The sequence below is a fragment of the Hypanus sabinus genome, chromosome 3 (assembly GCF_030144855.1).
Source record: "Hypanus sabinus isolate sHypSab1 chromosome 3, sHypSab1.hap1, whole genome shotgun sequence".
Lineage (NCBI taxonomy): Eukaryota > Metazoa > Chordata > Chondrichthyes > Myliobatiformes > Dasyatidae > Hypanus > Hypanus sabinus.
Window position 1 is genome coordinate 39,321,906 of NC_082708.1, and position 19,825 is coordinate 39,341,730.

Genomic DNA, 19,825 nt, shown 5'->3' on the forward strand with positions numbered 1-19,825 from the left:
CCCGTGTCTTCTTAAGGGTGAAGAAGAGAATACATTTGTTTTTGCTGACACGAAGTATAAAAACTGTGGCGAGGGTGGCAAAGCTAACACTTCGACTGTATGTTGAAGTTGCACGTTAGTATAGAGTTTGTGAGAGGCAACGGCAGACTCCTGCCTCAGGTTTAAGCTGCCCCATTTCGCTGAGCACCTCCCGCGCCCGTGCTCAGCTTTCGTGCTGATTGGCCGGTTTCCTCGGGAGGGTTTGAGTCGAATGCGCTGTGCCACAGCTCGAGTTCTGTTGGTTGTCCGCTGCCGGGGTAACGGTAACGGACTGGAAGCGGCTCAACCCTCACACCTACAGCTCACCAACACTAACCACCGCTTGCCTCCGGATCAAACAGGGGTAACAGTGGGCCCTGAGAGGAAGGCAGGTACGTAAGGCTATGGTCTGCTGCAACACCAGCAGCTGCCCTAAACCGTGCGTGAATATCGAGCCGCATCTCCCCTGCGCGGCCTAATCACCGCCCTGCAGTTTGGAAGCGGTTCCGGCGCCAAGAATTGTGGGGGTTGTAGTCAGATTTCGCGGTGTCGGCCCCGGCAGATGTTAATGTAGCCTACAAATCCCACCGTGCGTCGGGAGATAATATCTGATTGTCACCTGTATAATTTGACAATTAAAAGTCAAAAACAGCCAAAGTGAGGGGGAAATGGAGTTAAAGATACCATCTAGCGGGGTTTAAGGTTTTCGCACGTCCTCTCGGCGTTTGCGGCCTTTGTGGGTTATGGTTGTCTTGGAGACAAGAAGCGCTGGTTGGAAACGGTCTCGGGTTACAGAGAGGAGGGCGGTGTCCATTGTGTGTGCAACGAGAGCTGTAATGTGGGAATGATGGTGTGATCCGAAAATCGGTTCTCTCTGCACGTTCTCTGGGCAGCCGGCAATCAGTTTAAATTTAATTTCATATGTTGAATATTAATACACAATTTCCATATCCAGTCAGGTCGTTTTGTCTAAAAGTGAATTTAATTTGTAAACTGCTAAAAGTGAACAGTTCCCAGACCCAACTGCTTGAACATGTTAAGTGTTATTTTCCAAATCAGTGCCGTACCGTTACTATGTGCAGTTATGTTTGTTCGTCTTCGTGGATTTTACATCCAGCATGCAAATTAAGAGCAGGACTAGGCCGTAGCCCCTCAAACCTACTTTGCCATTTAGTAAAATCATCAGATCTGACTGCTTACCCTGGGTACCCTTTCACCCCTAGACCATCGAAATATTTAAAGATTCTATTTCCCCTTGAGGAAGAGGGTTCCAGAGACTTATGACTTTTTAATTCCAGATTCTCTCACCTGATTAAAATTCCCTTTCACAGCTCTGCCCCGTTTTGAAACAACAGATACAAGGCGAGCTGGCGCAGCCTTTTGCCATTAGGTAGCCTGCTTATTCCAGGTGTTTGCCAAATAAACCTTTGAACTACTTTCAATGCATTTACACCCTTTCTTGAATAAAGGACGTTGATACTAGATATGTCTGGATGGACCTAGATAGGAGGCCAAAGAGACCTGAAAGGCCTAGATGGATGTGGAGAGGATGCTTTCTATAGAGGGAACAAGGTCACAGCTTCAGAATCCCTTTAGAACGGATGAGGAATTTCTTTAGCCAGAGAGTAGTGAATCTGTGGAATTCGTTGGGAATATTTAAAGAAGAGGTTGATAGATTCTTGATTAGTCAGGTGTCAAAGGTTAAGGGGAAAAGGGTTAAGGGGTTGAGAGTGATAACTGAATCAGCCGTAATGGAATGGTGGAGCAGACTCAATGGATTAAATGGCCTAATTCTGCTCCTATGTCTTGTGGACTGAACTGTACAACAACACTCTGAATGTCGTCTCACTAATGCTTTTTGCAATTTCTCCATCAACAAAAAAAGAACATTCAGTTGACTTTTTCATTATTTGCCGATCCTGCATACTACTATAAATCATGCAAAATGACACCCAAATATCTCTGCACCTTGAACTCTCACTACTTGGATAAAAGGATTTAAAAAATTTTTGCTACCAAATTAGACAGTTTTACATTTTTACACGTTCCATTTGCCAGATCACTGTCCATTCACTTAACCTATCTATATCTATTGCAGACTTTTTTTTTCTCTTAACAACTTGCTCTACAATTTCAACAGCTTTCTGAAGCTTAAAACTCAATTTGTTAACTTTAAAAAAGTCTAGGGATTTTTAACACTTTTTTATGAACCTGGTTAGCTTGCTTCAGACTCCTTTTTTTTCTCCTTTATCTTTTAGTTATTTTTTGCTTTTTAAAAATTTATCTTCTCATCTGCAACTCTTGGTCCAATTATATTTAAATTTATGTTATTTCTCGTTAAAATGTATCTATTAATCTGAAAAATCCTGATAAATGATTGATTGGTCTGCAAACTAAATTGCTTGTTCACTTTTGAATTGGAATTGGTGTGCTTCAGGTTCAGTGCTGGGCCCATTGGTGTTTGTCGTCTATATCAATGATTTTGATAAGAATGTACAAGGTATGGAGATGACACTGAGGTCGAGAACACTATAGCACAGAAGCAGGTCCTTTGGCCCATTAAGTCCATGCAGAACTATTAATATGCCTAGTCCTGTTGACCTGCACCTGGACCATATCCCTTCCATCCATGTACCTATCCAAATTTCTCTTAAATGTTGAAATTGAATTTGATTTCACCACTTGCACTGGCATCTTGTTCCACACTCTCTCCTCCCACTGAAGGAAGAAATTCCCTCTCGTGTTCCCCTTAACTCATGACTTCCAGTTTAAGTTGCATCCAACCTCAATGGAAAAAGCCTGCTTACATTTACCCTGTCTATATCCCTCATAATTTTGTATACCTCTATCAAATTGCCCCCCCCCCGTTCTTTTATGCTGTAGGTGTAAGTCCCAACATGTTCAACCTTTTCCTATAACTCAGGTCCTGACAACATCTGTACTCTTTTCAATCTTAATGACATTTTTTCTGTAGGTAGGTAATTGAAACTGCTCACAATATTCCAAATTAGGCTTCACTAACATCTTGTACAACTCCAACATAACATCCCAACTCCTCTATAATACTGGGTTAGAGAAATCAATGTCCATGCCATCAGGTTGGAGGCTATCCGGATGGAATATAAGTTGTTGCTCCTCCAACCTGAGTGTGACCACATTGCAGCAGTAGAAGAGGCCATGGACTAACATAAAAGAATGAGAAGCAGAATTGAACTGGGTGGCCACCTGCAGATCCTGCTTTTTCTGGAGGACAGTGCATAGATGCTTGGCAAAGCCATCTCCCAATCTACATTGGGTCTCACTGATGTACAGGAGGTCACACAGGGAACTCCAGATACAGTAGATGACCCCAACAGATTCACAGGTGAACTGCCGCTTGGAACTGGAAGGACTGTTTGGGGTCCTGAGTGGTAGTGAGGGAGGAGATGTAGGGGCAGGTGTGGATTTTTTTCTGCTTGCAAGGATAAATACCAGGAGGAAGATGTACTTGTTGGTGGGATCCTGTTGGAGATGGAGGATGTTATGGAGAATTATGTGCTGGATGTGGAGGCTACTGGATTGGTAAGTGAGAGCTAGAGGAACCCTCTTCCTAGTGAGGCGGCAGGAGGATGGAGTGAGGGCAGATATGCATGAAATGGAAAAGATGCAGGTGAGGGCAGTTTTGATGGTGGAGGAAGGAAATCCCCTTTGTTTAATGAAGGAGAACATCTCATTAGTTCTGGAATGAAAAGCCTCATCTTGAAAATAGATGCGGTGAAGATGGAGGAACTGAGAGAAGAGGATGGTATTTTTACAAGTGACAGGGTAAGAAGAGGTATTGTTCAGGTAGCTATGAGAATTAGTGGGTTTATAAAAGATATCAGTAGATAAACTGCCCTCAGAGATGGAGACAGATCGAGAAAGTTGGGGGAGGTCTTGGAAATGGGCCAGGTAAATTTGAGGACAGGTTGGAGGTTGGAGGCAAAGTTGATGAAGTCAATAAGGAAGCAGCCCCAGTGCAGTCGTTGATGTAGTGTAGGAAAAGCTTAGGAGCAATCCTTAGGCTTGGAACATAGACGTAGCCAACAAAAAGGCAGGATTATCTGTGAGCCATGCAAGTGCCGGTGGCTACACATTTGATTTGGGGAAAGTGAGAGGAACCGAAGGAGAAATTATTGAGTGTGAGGACCAGTTCTGCCAGACAGAGGAGAGTGGTGGTGAAGGGTAACAGGTTGGGTCTGTTATCCAGAAAGAAGCGGAGAGCTTTAAGGCCCTCCTGATGTTGGAACCAGTTGTCCTGCTGTCTGGGAAAAGGCTCCGAAGCATTCGGGCTGTCATGTCCAGACTATGTAACAGTTTCTTCCCCCAAGCTATCAGACTCAATACCCAAAGCCTGGACTGACACCTTGCCCTACTGTCCTGTTTATTATTTATTGTAAATGCCTGCACTTTTTTTGTGCACTTTATGCAGTCCTGTGTAGGTCTGTAGTCTAGTGTAGCTTTCTCTGTTGTTTTTTTTTTATTACGTAGTTCAGTCTAGTTTTTTGTACTGACCAGAGAAATCAGAGTGGCCAAGCGGCTGTACTCCGAAAGGTTGAGGAATAATTTCTCAGCAAACAACTCATTGTCGGTGTGGAGAGGCCTGCAGGAGGTCACTGGCTACAGGAGACGCACTGCCCCCCCCCCCCCCCCCCCCCCCCGCTGAGGTTAACAAAGCTTTGGCTGACGACCTTAATACCTTTTACTGTAGATTTGAGAGGGTCCATCTTACACCTGTCCCTCCCCCCTCTTCGGTCTCTCTTCCTGCCTTCCCTCGACCATCACTCACTGGCACTCATCCCCCAATCACTGCAATCACCTCCCCACTATCTCTGCCCAGCCCCCCTAGATCACAGCTTAGAATCAGCGAAGGAGAAGTATGTCGACTGTTCCAGCGACTTAAGACCTGAAAATCTCCAGGCCCAGATGGGGTCTCCCCCTCCTGTCTACGAGCCTGTGCTGATCAGCTGGCTCCCATCTTCACTCAGCTCTTTAATAGACCTCTGGAGCTGAGTGAGGTTCCGACTTGCTTCAAGCGCTCTACCATCATCCCGGTCCCCAAGAAACCCACCATCACAGGACTGAATGACTACAGACCTGTCGCATTGACATCTGTGGTCATGAAGTCCTTTGAACGCTTGGTGTTGAACCACCTGAAGACCCTCACCAGCAGCCTGCTGGATCCCCTGCAGTTTGCCTACCGGGCAAACAGGTCAGTAGACAATGCAGTCAACCTGGGACTGCACTATATCCTGCAACATCTGGATCGTCCTGGGACCTATGCTCAGATGCTGTTTGTGGATTTCAGTTCAGCGTTTAACACCATCGTCCCTCATACCCTCTGCTCCAAATTGTCTCACCTCACTGTGCCACCTGACCTCTGCGATTGGATTTACAGCTTCCTGACCAACAGAAGTCAGCAGGTAAGGATGGGACAGGTCACCTCGGATACTCGAATCACCAACACCGGCGCCCCCCAGGGGTGTGTTCTCTCTCCACTGCTGTTCTCCCTCTACACCAATGACTGCACCTCCTCCAACCCCTATGTGAAGCTTTTGAAGTTTGCAGATGACACCACCGTCATCGGACTCATCCAGAACAGTGATGAGTCTGCATATCGACAGCAGGTGGACCAACTGGCGCTCTGGTGCAGTCGGAACAATCTGGAGCTGAACACGCTCAAGACAAAGGAGATGATAGTGGATTTCAGGAGACATCCCCCCCCCCCATTATGTCTCCCCTCACAGTCCTCGGCAGCCCTGTGTCCTCCGTGGAGAACTTCAGGTTCCTGGGAACCACCATCTCTCAGGATCTGAAGTGGGAGCAGAACATCAGCTCCATCCTGAAGAAGGCCCAGCAGCGGATGTACTTCCTGTGGCTCTTGAGGAAATATGGTCTGCCTCAGGAATTCCTGCTGCAATTGCTTCTATACTGCAGTCATTGAGTCTGTCCTGTGCACCTCCATCATTGTGTGGTTTGGAGCCGCCACCAAGTAGGATAGAACCAGACTAGTGAGGACTGCCGAATGCATCATTGGAGCCTCCCTGCCCTCTATTGTGGACCTGTACTCTTCCAGGTTGAAGAAGAGGGCAGGGAACATCATAAAGGACTCCTTCCATCCTGCGCACGGACTGTTTGAACTGCTTCCGTCTGGTAGGCGCTTCAGATCCCTCCAGACTAAGACTAATAGGCACTGGAGAAGTTTTTTCCCTACTGCGGTCACTTTGCTGAACAGTTAACTGTCGGCTAACTATTACTTGGATTGCACTACTTGTATGTATAATCTATATTTTCATTTATATTTATCATTATTATTGTTATGAGCAGAGAGACAACATCTGCCGGAAGTAAATTCCTTGTATGTGCACAGGTACTTGGCGATTAAAGTCTGATTCTGATTCTGATTCTGATGTAACACCATGGTCCTGAAAAACGTTGTCTCATTTTTACTATGCACTGTACCAGCAGTTATGGTCGAAATGACAATAAAAGTGACTTGACTTGACTTGTTAGGTTAACTGGCCATAGTAAATTGAATATGCTAGGATTAAATCGGAGGATAGTTGGTCGGCATTGCTTGAAGAACTGGAAGGGCCTATCCTTTCTGTATCGCAATAAAATAAAAAAATGAAATTAACACTGGCTTCCCCAGTGAAGCCAATGTTTAATACAATTTACTATCTCATCCTGAATGCCAAGCGACTGAACCTTATTGACCAACCTCCTGTGTGGGACCTTGTCAGCAGCCTTGCTAAAATCCATGTAATCAACATCTACTGACTTGCATTCGTCAACTTTTCTCGTAACTTCCTCCAAAAACTCAAGAAGATTGGTTAGACACGACTTGCCATGCACAAAGCCATGTTAACTATCCCTGATCAGTCTTTGTCTATCCAAATACTGTATCTGTTCCCTTAGTATACCTTTCAATAACTTATCCAGTGCTGATGTCAGGCTCACTGGCCTATAAATTTCCTGGCTTAATTTTACAGCCTTTTTAAACAAAAAAGCAAGAGCATTAGCTATCTTCCAATTCTCTGGCACCTCATCCATGGCTAAGAACGTTTTAAATATCTCTGCTAAGGCCCCTGCAATTTCTGCATTAGCCACTCACAAGGTCCTGGGAAACACTTTGTCAGGCCCTGGGGAATTATCTACCACAATTTTCCTCAAGGCAGCAAACATCTCCTCTTCTGTATCTGTATATGGTCTATGAACTCACTGCTGTTTTGTCTCGCTTCTATAGACTCTGTGTCCATCTTTCACATCTCTTTCGGCTCCCTAGCTATCTTTTTGCATTTGATATATCTACAGAAACATTTGTGATTCTGCTTCACTTTGTCAGTTAGAGCAACCTCATGTCTTCAGTTAGCCCTCCTGATTTCCTTCTTATGTGCTCTCTTTCACTTATTTTACTTCTGAAATACCTCACTTGCTCCTTCCTACCTATACCTGCTATGCACCACCTTCTTTTTCTTAACCAGGAAAATCTATTGAAAATCAAGGTTCCCTAGCATATTCTTCCCTTTTATATTAACAGGAACATACAAACTCTGTACCCTCAAAATTTCACTTTTGGATGCATCGCTCTTACCAAGTACACCTTTTCCAGAAAACAATTTGTCTAAATCCACACTTGCTAGATCCTTTCTGATACTGTCAAAATTGACCTATCTTCAATTTAGAATGTCAGTCTGAACACCAGACCTATCCTTTTCCATAATTACCTTGAAACTAATGGTATTTAATTAGCAGATTCAAAGTGTTCCCTACACAGACTTCTGTTACCTGCTTTCTCATTCCTTAATAGGAGATCTAGTGTTGCACTCTCTCTAATTGGGACTTCTAGGTACTGATTAAGGGAACTTTCCTAAACACATTTGACAAACTCTATCCCATCCAGCCCTTTTACAGTATGGGAGTCCCAGTCAAGAACTAGCAAGTTAAAATCACCTTCCATCACCTCCTGGCACTTACCCTTGCAAGAGGAACAAGTGCTACACCTGCCCCTACACCTCCTCCCTAACCACCATTCAGTGCTCTAAGCAGTCTTTCCAGGTGAGGCAACACTTCATCTGTGAGTCTGTTGAAGACTCGTACTGTGTGCGGTGCTCCTGGTGTGGCCTCCTGTACGTCGGTGAGAGCTGTCAAAGATTGGGAGACCGCTGCACTGAGCACCTATGCTTCATCTGAAAAAGCAGGATCTCCCAGTGGCCACTCATTTTAATTCCTCTTCCCAACCCCATTCTGACATGTCTGCCCGTGGCCTCCTCCACTGTGACGCCACACATAGGTTGGAGGAACAGCACCTTGTATTCCATTTGGGTAGCCTCCAACCTGATAGCATGACATTGATTTCTCTAACTTCCGGTAATGCTCCGTACCCCTCCTCTCCTTCACCATCTCCCATCCACTTTTCCTTCTCTCACCTTGTCTCCTTGCCCACCTGCCTCTCTCTGCTGCTCTTCCACCCCCTTTAATCCCTCTATTACATCTAAAACAACAGAACCCCGGAATATTGAGCTGCCATACCTGCTCTCTTGCAGCCAAATCTCACTAATGTCTACGGTGTCATAATTCCACGTGCTGTTCTATGCCCTAAGCTAGTGGTCACCAACTTTTTTAAGCCCAAGATCCCCTACCTCAGCCTTAGCAGAAGGCAAGATCAACTTACTAAATTAGTTAGTCACATGCATGCGCCCCTGGCAGAAAAGACCAGAAGTAAAACCCCGCAACCCGGAAGTAGAAATAATATATGTACACCAGGGGTCATCACCCTTTTCTCGCACCGCGGACCGGCTTAATGCTGACAATATTCTTGCGGACCAGCCGACGGGGGTGGGGGGGGGGGGGAGAGGGTGGTGTTAAACACAACCGGAATACAGCGATAATCGAAAGAGGTTCCTTATGTCCAGTCTATTCTGCAATTTAGTTTACGTGACTCTCAGCACTTAGCTTCTGTCCCGCTTGCTCATGTTTTTGCTGCTGAAAAAACTCAGTGGGCTTGTCTTTAAATGCAGGGTGCTTTTACTCAGTGTACCGAAGCAGTTTTGAGTGCTTCATTGTCTCATTAGATAGCCTCTGAGCCTGAACTCCAGCCTCCCACCTGCCCGCCGCCAGATGCCTTGGCCAGGTACGGCTGGTTGTAGGAAGGGTGAGAGGACAAGGTCAGGGCCAGAGGTCCCCGTGCCGGGGCTGCGGTGGTCACATTCTGGAGAGAGAGAGCGACCGACTGAGCGAGGAGTGCGACTGGGCGCGTGCCCGCCCCCTTTTTAGGTAAGTAGGCTGACAAAAGTTTGGCTCGAGTGATGACTTTCAGTAGATCGCAACGAGGTAGCTGCTCTGCTACTTACGAAACCCTGAGCCCGAATTAGGTCGTCTGCGAATATTTTAGCAGTGGGTTCCCCATGAACATTCAGTGTGGTAAACAGGTTTAGAGGCGGCACCCATCTGTCTATGCTCCAGGCCAGTAACATCAGCACTTCTCGCCGGCTGGTTACCCGAGGCCAACCAGTGATCCCTGGCGCAAGGGTATTACTGCGTTTAGGCGACTGGTGACTTTGCCTGTGTTCAAGTTCAACAGTGGGTGTGACAGGGAATGAGGAAAGGTGCAGCTGACTCATATTATTTCCTTGCGGCCCAGTGGTTGGGGACCACTGTAGTACACTGTGTAGTGTGTGGCGGGGGAGCTCCATGCATGTGCACTGGGCAGAAAGAACGCAACTAAAACCCCGCAACCTGGAAACAATCTCTCAACTGTATTTGTGTATTAATTTTTCACTTTTTTTCGGGATCTACTGAGAAAGTCTCAAAGATTGACCAGTCGATCGTGATCGACAGGTTGGTGACCCTAAGCTAATCTGTCTTTCCTACAATACTCTTTGCGTTGAAATATATACAACTCAGACACAAGATTAAGTGATATCAGTGATGATAAAGGAAGTTAATAGAAATTACAGGCCTATATCAATCACCTGGGGTAAGTGGTCTAAGGAATGGCAAATGGAAGTTAATTCAGAAAACTGCAAGGTGTTGCTTGTTTAGAGAGTCAAATTAAGGTAGGACTTTCACATTTAATGCTCTGGAAAGTGTTGAACAACAAGGGACTTTGCCTGAAAGTGGAATCACAGACAGTTAGGTTGGTGAAGAAGGCTTTTTGCAAGCTGCCCTTCATCATCAGAGATTGGGTAAAGAAGCTGGGGGTTTATGTTGCAGTTCCACAGGTACTGGTGAGGCTACACATAGAGTACTGTATTTAGTTTTCATTGCCATGCTCTAGGAAAAAAATGTTATTAAACTGGGAATAGTGCAAAAAGGATTTACAGGAATGTTGTCAGGACTCAAGGGACTGACCTACAGGGAGAAGCTGGGAAGGCTAGAACTGCTTTAGCTGTAGAGCACAAGGTTGAGGGGTGATCTTATAGAGCAGGAATTCTCAGCTTGCGATCCATGGACCCTCGATTAATGGTAAGGCTCCATGGCATAAAAAGGGTTAGGAACCCCTGTTATAGAGTTATATGAAAGCATGAAGGGATGGATACAGTAAGTTCACTCAGCTTTTCTTTCTCAGATTTGGGCAATCGAGAACCAGACAGTATAAGTTAAGGTGAGAGATGAGAGGTTTAATAGGAGTTTGATGGGCGACTTTTTTTTTGACATTGAGGATAGTGTGTTTATGCATTGGGCTGCCAGAGGAAGTGGTTGAGGCAGGTGCAACAACACCTTTTGAATGACAGTTGGACAGGAAATGTTTAGAAGAATATGGGGAAATGTGACTGGCTTAGATGGATATATTAATTGATCAGCATGAACCAGCTGGGCTGAAGAGCCTGTTTGTGCTGTATGAGCCACAATTGTCACGGTCTTTATAAAAACAGTTGTAGACAAGTGTGTCTTCACAAAGGCGTTTAGAGTCTTGCTTAACCAGAAGCCCTGGATGAACCATGAGATCTACAATCTGCTAAGGGTCAGTTCAGAGGTTTACAAGAGGTCCAGGTACGATCTCTGGAAAGCCATTGGACTAAATTTGAATCAATGAAGGATGTTCAACAGCTGTGGCAGGGCTTGAATGCTGTCACCTCGCACAAAGTGAAATCAGCGAACACAGGTAACAACAGGTCTTTGCTTCTAGATGAGCTCAATGCCTTCTATGCTTGCTTTGACTGTCAAAACATGGAGGAACCATCATAAACTCCCACAGCCCCTGATGACACTGTGATTTTGGTCTCTGAGCCTGACCTGAGAGCATCCTTCAGGAGGATGAATGTATGAAAAGCATCCAACCCAGATTGGGTACTTGGCTGAGTTCTAAAGACCTGTGTTAATCAATTATCTGGAATGTTCACTGAGATCTTTAACTTCTCACTTCAGCAGTCTGAGGTACCCACCTGCTTCAATTAATCTGGTGCCTAAGAAGAACATGGCAACCTGCCTCAATGACTATCATCCAGTAGCACTTACATCCACAATGACGAAGTGTTTTGAGAGTTTGGTGATGAAATATATCAACTCCTGCTTAAGAAAAAAAAAGAAGTGACTTGAATCCACACCAATTTGCCTACAGGCTCAACAGGTCCACAGCAGATGCCATTTCAATCCTAGAGCATCTGGAAAGTAAAGATGCCTACATCAGGATGCCCTTTATTGACTACAGCTCAACATTCAGTACTATCATCCCCTCAAAACTAATCAGTAAGCTTCAAGAACCATTCGACCCCTCATCGCGTTCCTCCGACCTCCACGTCCCTGCACCTGGGACCACCCGGGTGGTCAACTGAGCAGTGCAGCACACATCCACCTTCTTTGGCGTCTTCTTCCCAACCTCCCGAAAAGACCGCGAAAACCCAGCTCCACCCAGCTCCCAGACCCACAAGACCCACAACATTCCCACATTGGTTAACAAATGAATACAATCCCTGTGATCTGCAATTCTAAAGCTAAACAACTGCGAGAGAATACACTTATCATAACAAAGAAGCATTACTACTTTTAACAAAGCAAAGAAGCCATTTTGATTAACATACGCAGTACATTGTACATAACTTTGAACCTTTGACTCTGTGACTCTTTGCTTCCATAATAACTTTTTGAGTTTGTAATACAAGCCTTGAACCCATTCTATTTTCCTCAATCTCAATGTAAAATTCGATCAAATGTTTACTGCCTAGGCCTGCGCTCACAATGAGGTTATTAATAGATTCTATCCCATTATACAGTGACAGATTGTTTGGGTGGTGGGGGCTACAGATGGTAGAAATCTGAAGCATAAAGAGAATATGCAGGAAATTCACAGTTGATTCACTTTCACTTCTCTTCCAGGAATTCCAGTTTTGAAGATGTTTACCAGTGCTCTGCAGAGTGATTCCATCTGTTCCTTTTGCCTGTTCACTCTCAGAGAGTGGTTTCTGTTTCCCCTCTGATAAGATGTTGACCAAAACTCACTTCACACTCTCAATTCTTTCCACTGTAAATGCCTTTGGCTTTCTTGTTTTTCTCCCTTTCCCACTGACAAATGGTCCTTGACCCGAGATGTTAACTCTGTTTATCTTTCCATAGATGCTGCCTGGCTTCCTTAGTGTTTCTGACATTTTAATGTAGCGTGTTCTCTGGTTGCCTCCAGAATGTGCAGATTTAGGAAACCACACAGAGTACATCATCTTGGCTATCTTCGTTCGTCTAAATTTCGGCATAGTTTTTCTCTTGAGACACTTAAATTCTCAAAAGATGAATATAAGAATTAAAAAATATATATTATACCTGTACTAGCAATGAATTGGGAGCAACTGTGATGAAAGTCTACATTTCCAGTGAGCAGAGGCTTCCCATCATGTAATTTCAATCATTATTTTTATTCTATGTGCGGAAGCAGTCAAATTTAGAAGGAGATTTTATATATATATAAAAAAAGAATGTTATAAGTAATGAGGTGTTTCTAATTCAGGAAAACCTTTCAGTGAGTCAGCAACTTTGTTCATCCAATTTTTAATTATAGTTTCAAAGGATGAGAGGGAGGGTTAGAAGAATACTTTGGCACTAAAAGAAGTCGAGGCAGTGTGATGTGGCACTTGGAAATGCAAACACGAGGAAATCTGCAGATGCTGGAAATTCAAGCAACACACACAAAATGCTGGTGGAACGCAGCAGGCCAGGCAGCATCTATAGGGAGAAGCACTGTCGATGTTTTGGGCTGCGACCCTTCATCAGGAGATGAAACGTCGACAGCGCTTCTCCCTATAGATGCTGCCTGGCCTGCTGTGTTCCACCAGCATTTTGTGTGTGTGGAACTTGGAAATGTTAGTTCAATTGGGCAGAGTAAAGAAGGAAATGAAAAGGAATTCACATTTGAGTGATCTCTTAGTGTTATTTGAGGTTGTAACTGGGAATTTGAGTGAGATCTAGAGGGAGCCAGTGGCTATGTTGTTTTTGGACTTCCAGATGCCATTGATAAGATGTCACAAGATCATTAAATAAAATGAAATAATACTGTACTGGGTAATATACAGGTGAAGAATGAGGACATAAAACAAGGTAAGAGCAGACAGATTATGTTTAGTTTGGGAGGCTGTGATTAATTGGGGGGGGGGCTGCACAATTTAGAGGTTCAGTTGTTTGCAATTTGTATCAATAATTTGAATGAGAGGAGTCTAATATAATATATCCAAGTTTGCTACAGAATAAGATTACTTTCATATAGTTAGGCAGCATGGAAACAGGCCTTCAGCACAAATCATCCTTGCCAAGCAAGATGCCTATCTAAGCTAATCACATTTATGCTTTAAGCATTTTCTATCCATCTACTTGTCCAAATGTTTTTTATAAATCTTGTAACATACACGAAATGCTGGTAGAATGCAGCAGGTCAGGCAGCATCAATAGGGAGAAGCGCTGTTGATGTTTCGGGCCGAGACCCTCTGTCAGGACTAACAGAAAGGAAAAAATCTTGCACCTGTTTCTACCCCCTTTGCTGGCAGCTTTTTCTAATTACCCACTAATTATGTGAAAAGTCTGTCCTCCGATCTCTGCTGTGTTGTTTTGGTTTCCCCTTCTCTGGGAAGAAGACTGTGACTATCTTTCTTAATTATATAATAGTTACAATTCTGCCTTCTTCACTCCATGGAAATAGGAATTATGCTTATACCTATGGATGATGCAGTGAGATTTCAAGGGATGCAGATAGGCTATGTGAATGAGTGAGGATATATTGGATAAAATACACTTAGCATTCACTTTTTTAGCCTATCTGCTAATAGATAATATCCTGTACCTAATAAAGTGGTACTGAGTGTACAAATAAAAGAGGTCTTCTGCTGTAGTTCATCCACTTCATGGTTCAATATTGTGCCTTCAAAGATGCTGTTCTGCACAACACTATTGTAACACATGGTTATTTGGGTTACTTCTGCCTTCCTGTCAGCTTGAACCAGCCTGGCTATTTTCCTCAGACCCCTGTCATTAAAAAGGTACTTTTACCCACAGAACTGTCGCTCACTGGATGTTTTATGTTTTTTGCTCCATTCTCTATAATTTCTAGAGATTGTTGTGTGTGAAAATCCCAGGAGATGAGCAGTTTCTGAGCTTCTCAGCCCATTCAGTCTGGCACCAATAACCAATACAATCAAAATCACTTGAATCACATTTCTATCCCATTGTGATGTTTGATCTGAACATCACCTGAACCTCGTGACCGTGTCTGCATACTTTTATGAATTGAGTTGCTGCCACATGATGGTGTACCTAATGAAGTGGCCACTGAGTACATAGCATGGAAAAGTGTGAGATCATTCACTTTGATTGAGCTATCAGGATAAACTGTGGCAAGAAATTGGAACTTGTTGGTGTTCTAAAGGACCTTATGTGGATTTTCACTGGAAGTTAACGTAGTTTCCGCAAGCAGGTAAGAGGGCAAACCGAATCTTGACCCCTATTGCAAGAGGATTTGAGGACAGAATTAGGATCATGACATTGCAATTATATTTCACAATAGTGCGGTCATATCTAGAGTATTGTATACGGACCTGTTCTTCTCATCTAAGGAACGATATACTTGGAATAAAGGAGTACACTTGACATTTGTTGGGTTTTTGTCATTTGCGGAAAATAATTAAGCAAACCGGATTTATGTTCTGGAGAACAAGAAATGAACTTGCTGAAACATAATATATTCTTAAGAGGATTGACAGAGTAAATGTTTCCCCAACTGTGGTATCAATAACCAAGAGTTAGAGTTTCAGAAGAAAATGTGAATCATTCTTAATTTATTCAAGAAAGATCAATATTTTGTTAATAAAGAAATTAGTGCAGTAAAGTGGCATGATTGAAACTATAAAGCATGTTATTTCATTTTCTAATGCATTTAATCTTACAGGAGTGTGGAACACCATGAGTTTAGCAGAAATTTATGATAATGTAAAGAAAGGGAGAGAGTATGCCCTTTTAGGAAACTATGATTCTTCAATGGTTTACTACCAAGGAGTGATCCAGCAGATTCAAAAACACACTCATTTAATAAGAGATCCAGCTTTAAAGGTGAAATGGTTGCAGGTATGAGTTCCATTTTGAAATTTCTTTCTGTGTCATGTTTTATATAGATCAGGGGTTCCCAACCATGAAATGAGGGGTCTGTGGACCCAGGTTGGGAATTCCTGCTATTGATGTTTGTTTATGTATTAAATAATTTGACTACCTCTAACGCTTGAGTTATTACTCAGTAGAGATGTTGATCAGCTAAGAGAGTGGGCTAAGGAGTGGTAAACAGTGTTCAAACAAAACAAGTCAAAGTAGGTAGGGCTTTCACAGTGAATAGCAGTGCCCTGGAGTGTGTTGTAGAGCAGAGGAATCCAAAAGTTCAAGTGCATAATTTCCTGAAAGTGGAAAACAGGGTAATTATGGAGATGCTTGACATGCTGTTCTTCATCAGTCCATGGAGTATAGGAGTAGGAGTGTTGTGCTGCAGTTGTACAAAATTCAATTATTATGTACAGTTTTGGTAACCCTGTTGTAGGAAAGATATTAAGCTGGAAAGAGTATAATGGTGATCATAAGAATATTTGCAGGACTTGAGGATTTGAGTTTTAGACAGACATTAGGCAGGCCAGGACTTTGTTATTTGGAGCATAGGAGACTGAGAGGCGACCTTATGGAGGTGCACAGAATCATGAAGGACGTAGATGTTAGATGCACAGTCATTTTTTCCAGGGAAAGAGAATAAAAAATCTATGCATTTAAGTTGAGGGGGGAAAATTTAAAAAGGAACCTGAAGAGTAACTTCAGGCAAAGGTGGTGCACATATCGATTGAGCTGTCTAAGGAAGTGGTTGAGGCAGGTACAATGATAAAATTTAAAAGTATTTGGACTGGTATATAGCATGGTCAGATTTAGAAGGATATTGGCCAAATACAGGTAAATGCGATTAGCTTAGATGTACATGGATGATTTGGGCCGAAGGCCTTTGTTTCGATGCTATTTTGCTGTATGTCACCATGACTCTATGAAAGACACTGAGGGTGGAGGTTGAAGGGCCATTTAGGAGAGCATTGGATGAATCAAGAATGGCAATCATTAGAGGGAAATTGTCCTTAATGTTGGTAAGGTAGCTGTAAACAAAAGGTGTTATTCTTTCATGAATAAGATTTGAGGTTAGAATCTTGGGTTCAGGTAAAATAGGATGTAGGGATATTTGCTGCTTGCATAATATCTATGCATATAAGGCAAGTTGTGTTATATGGGAATACTTGAAAATGACTGCTTCTTATATACTTGAATTTTAGTGGCAGTGTAAAATTGCAGTAAGTTCTTACAGATGTATTTTCCTTGTCTGAGCATATCAGACTCTAAGTACTTTACCAGAATGTATGCTTGCATGTTATGCCAGATGTTTGTTTGTAGGCTTCCTGCCTGAGTTTGATGATCATGAGTATTTCCAGAACAAACAGATTGTTGCTGGAGCCATGTCTAATTTTATTCTTCTAAATGCTAAGTATGGAAGCTAGCTGTAATAATTTACAATGCTAGTAAAAATCATTGAGTTTTGAGCAAACGTTTTGGTTTTGACAAAAATGTTTCAAATCAGAAGTTTTAACACTGTTTCCCTTTGCACAGATGCTGCTTGATCTCCAGTATTTTCTTTCTTTTAAACTAGATACTCTGAATGACTTACTTGTATGTTTACCTTTTACCTTAATGGACAAGGGAGAAGTGAAAATCCTGTTGTGTAACACAATGATTTTGTGTGCCTTGAAATAGAATTTTATCACGCATGCTAACTTGCAAAATGCAGTCAAACACGTTTGAATTTCAATGCATAAAATTGTTCCCTTCATTAGAGGCTAGAGAATAATGTGAGCCTGCAGACAACATGGAGGCCTGTGGCTTGTTTTAGCAGTAGTTTAACCCAGTCTGACATGCTGCAGGGAACTTGAGATGCTCTTCATCTTCCAGGTGCCTTTGTTGTAACGGGAACCGGTAGGCTTTGAGGCTTGTGCACCTACATTATGCAAGGCATATTCTATTGGCCCACAGCTTTGGGGACCTCACACCACACTGGTGTGCTGCCCATGCTGTATATATCTTAATGTGTTTTCTTAGCTGCAGTATAGCTGCACCTCACCAATTTTTTTCCCCCAGTTTGAACCAGAGCATGAGCTTTTTATATGTGACTCATGCTACTTTTTTCCTGCTTGGATGTGGTTTTTGAGGTTTATTTTACCACCTTATCTCTATTCAGTTATGAGTTGGACTAAACTAAATGCCCTTTTGTCAACATATATCGACCTGTAACTTTTGAAGATTTATGGCAGAAAGTGATGTTATTTTATTGAGCTTTTCTTGAACCATTGAGGGTATAGATGTTTAATCTTTGACTAGAACACGAAGATATTCTGTCTGAGAAACTATATGCTGAACTGAGTTTTGTTTTTTAGGTGCGACAGGAGCTAGTTGAAGAGTATGAGCAGGTGAAAAGTATTGTAAACACATTGGAAAGCTTTCGAGTAGAGAAACCTCCAACTGATTTCTCTGTGCCACAGCAAGATGAGTCTCCCAAAGATCCAAGTATTTGGCCACCACCTATTCCAGTTGAGCACAGGTGTGTAATGTAAATAATGTTCATTCTATAAAGTTATAAATTACAATTTCATTAATTTTTTGTCTGTGAAAGTAAATGGTAATCTCTTATCAAACTTAAGTATTATAAGGAAAACACTTAAAAATCAATAATACATGTCATAGATAGAGTGGACAGTCAGGACCTTCTACTTTATAGAAGTTTATTTTACAAAAAGCTAGTACAGAGGTTTCTGGTTAATTGGGGAAGCGCTTATTGGGGACGACTCCTAAAGAACAAAATCTAATGGAGAAAATCGCTGGGATTCTCTTCATTTATTTTGGATACTATGCTTAATTAGTACAGGAGACTGTTGCAAAATGGGTTCTAATTGGCATCAATCGCGTGCACTTATGTGGCAGTTAGATGCTATAGCAAGCTTAGAGCAAACAGTTTTTAAGCAGTCATTTGTGTGTTTGTGTTTTAAAAAACACAGTGATTTTGGCACTGATTGTTGGCAAAAAATAAACATTAAGATAATTCATGATTTCAACAAGTTAGGAACTACGAAGAATTTGAAGGTATCGACAATCATCTTGAATGCTGCAATGAAAATTAAGCTTTGGATGATGCAGTCATCAAAAGCAGCGTATGAAGGAAATCCATTATCTGCACTAGGTGTCTGTGCTAATTTTGTTCATTTACTGTCAGTCAAAGCACACAGCTATGTACACAAATGCATAGGGTGCAGAGTGGAGATGCATCTTTACCAAAGGAGATGTAAGGCACTCCTTCCATCTGCTAGTCTGCAGGTCATCCTTGGGAAAGACGTACAACCTGCTTAGCCCTCCAATCAGAGTCATGTGAAGCCAAGGAAGCAGCTGGTGGATGGTTGTATGGTGCATATCACAAATCCTGGTTATGACACCAGGCAGACAATCTCTGAAGAGTAGTGATAATGGCTGAGATCGCCGATCTTGTAAAGACACTGCCCAAAAGAAGGCAGTAGAAAAATTTGCCAAGAACAGTCATGGTTATGGGACCATGATTGTCTACATCATACCTAATTCTACCTAATACATTTTTATGCTGAACTTCACAGAGCTCCTTTGATGAAGCGGCAAAATCGTGAAGTTAAACCATCTCGTAAAGAGTCTCCAGTTGTCCAGGCACGAGGACTTGTAGGTCGAGGGCAACAGGCTGGTAGAGCTGAGAAGTCCAGCAGCAAGTATGGTGGTGATTCCAGAATTAGGGCGAAAGATGATAAGGTAAAAAAAAATTGTGCTACTTGTAAATTATGCTGTAGAACTCCTGAAAATTATTATTTATGGTCAATCTTTATGGATTTTAATTTTTTTTTATGGTTTTAGTTTTGAGACTGTCAAATCGTGTTTTTTCAAAACAGTTTTCTGTTATTTGTCTTGGAGCCATAGAATTGTACAGCATAGAATTATTTTTATTTTACGTAATTGTTTCTCCTCTCTAATGAATGGTCTAGTAGCATGGGAAACCCTAGCTTTGCAGTGTGAGAGGTGAGTGGCTTATAATATCATTCTTGCTTCCTTCAACTTTCAGTTTTCATATATTTTTGGGACTTCTAATTTTGAGTTTCATCTTCTCTTCTTCCTTGAGGGTGTACTTGAGATAGCTAAATTGAGACCAAATAATTAACTCCTGACTTTGTAAGAAAGTCTTTATATTAAAAAAAAATTCCTAATTTTCTGCTTCTGTGATGAGTACTTTAAATTA

At 42.5% G+C, this 19,825-nt stretch overlaps 1 protein-coding gene across 2 annotated transcripts in view; it reads left to right on the forward strand.

The window, feature by feature from the left end:
• The first annotated feature begins 107 nt into the window (after window positions 1–107).
• Window positions 108–19,825, forward strand: part of katnal1 (katanin p60 subunit A-like 1) — a 29,743-nt gene continuing 10,025 nt past the window's right edge. Inside the window, exons 1-4 of one of the 2 annotated variants that reach the window (XM_059964108.1) lie at window positions 108–410; window positions 15,401–15,576; window positions 17,955–18,118; window positions 19,179–19,344. In XM_059964108.1, the coding sequence (XP_059820091.1) occupies window positions 251–410; window positions 15,401–15,576; window positions 17,955–18,118; window positions 19,179–19,344 (666 nt within the window). In that variant the 5' untranslated portion in view covers window positions 108–250. Of the gene's footprint in view, window positions 411–9,179; window positions 9,313–15,400; window positions 15,577–17,954; window positions 18,119–19,178; window positions 19,345–19,825 lie in introns of those variants that run through there. The other variant, XM_059964109.1, reaches the window with a different exon arrangement.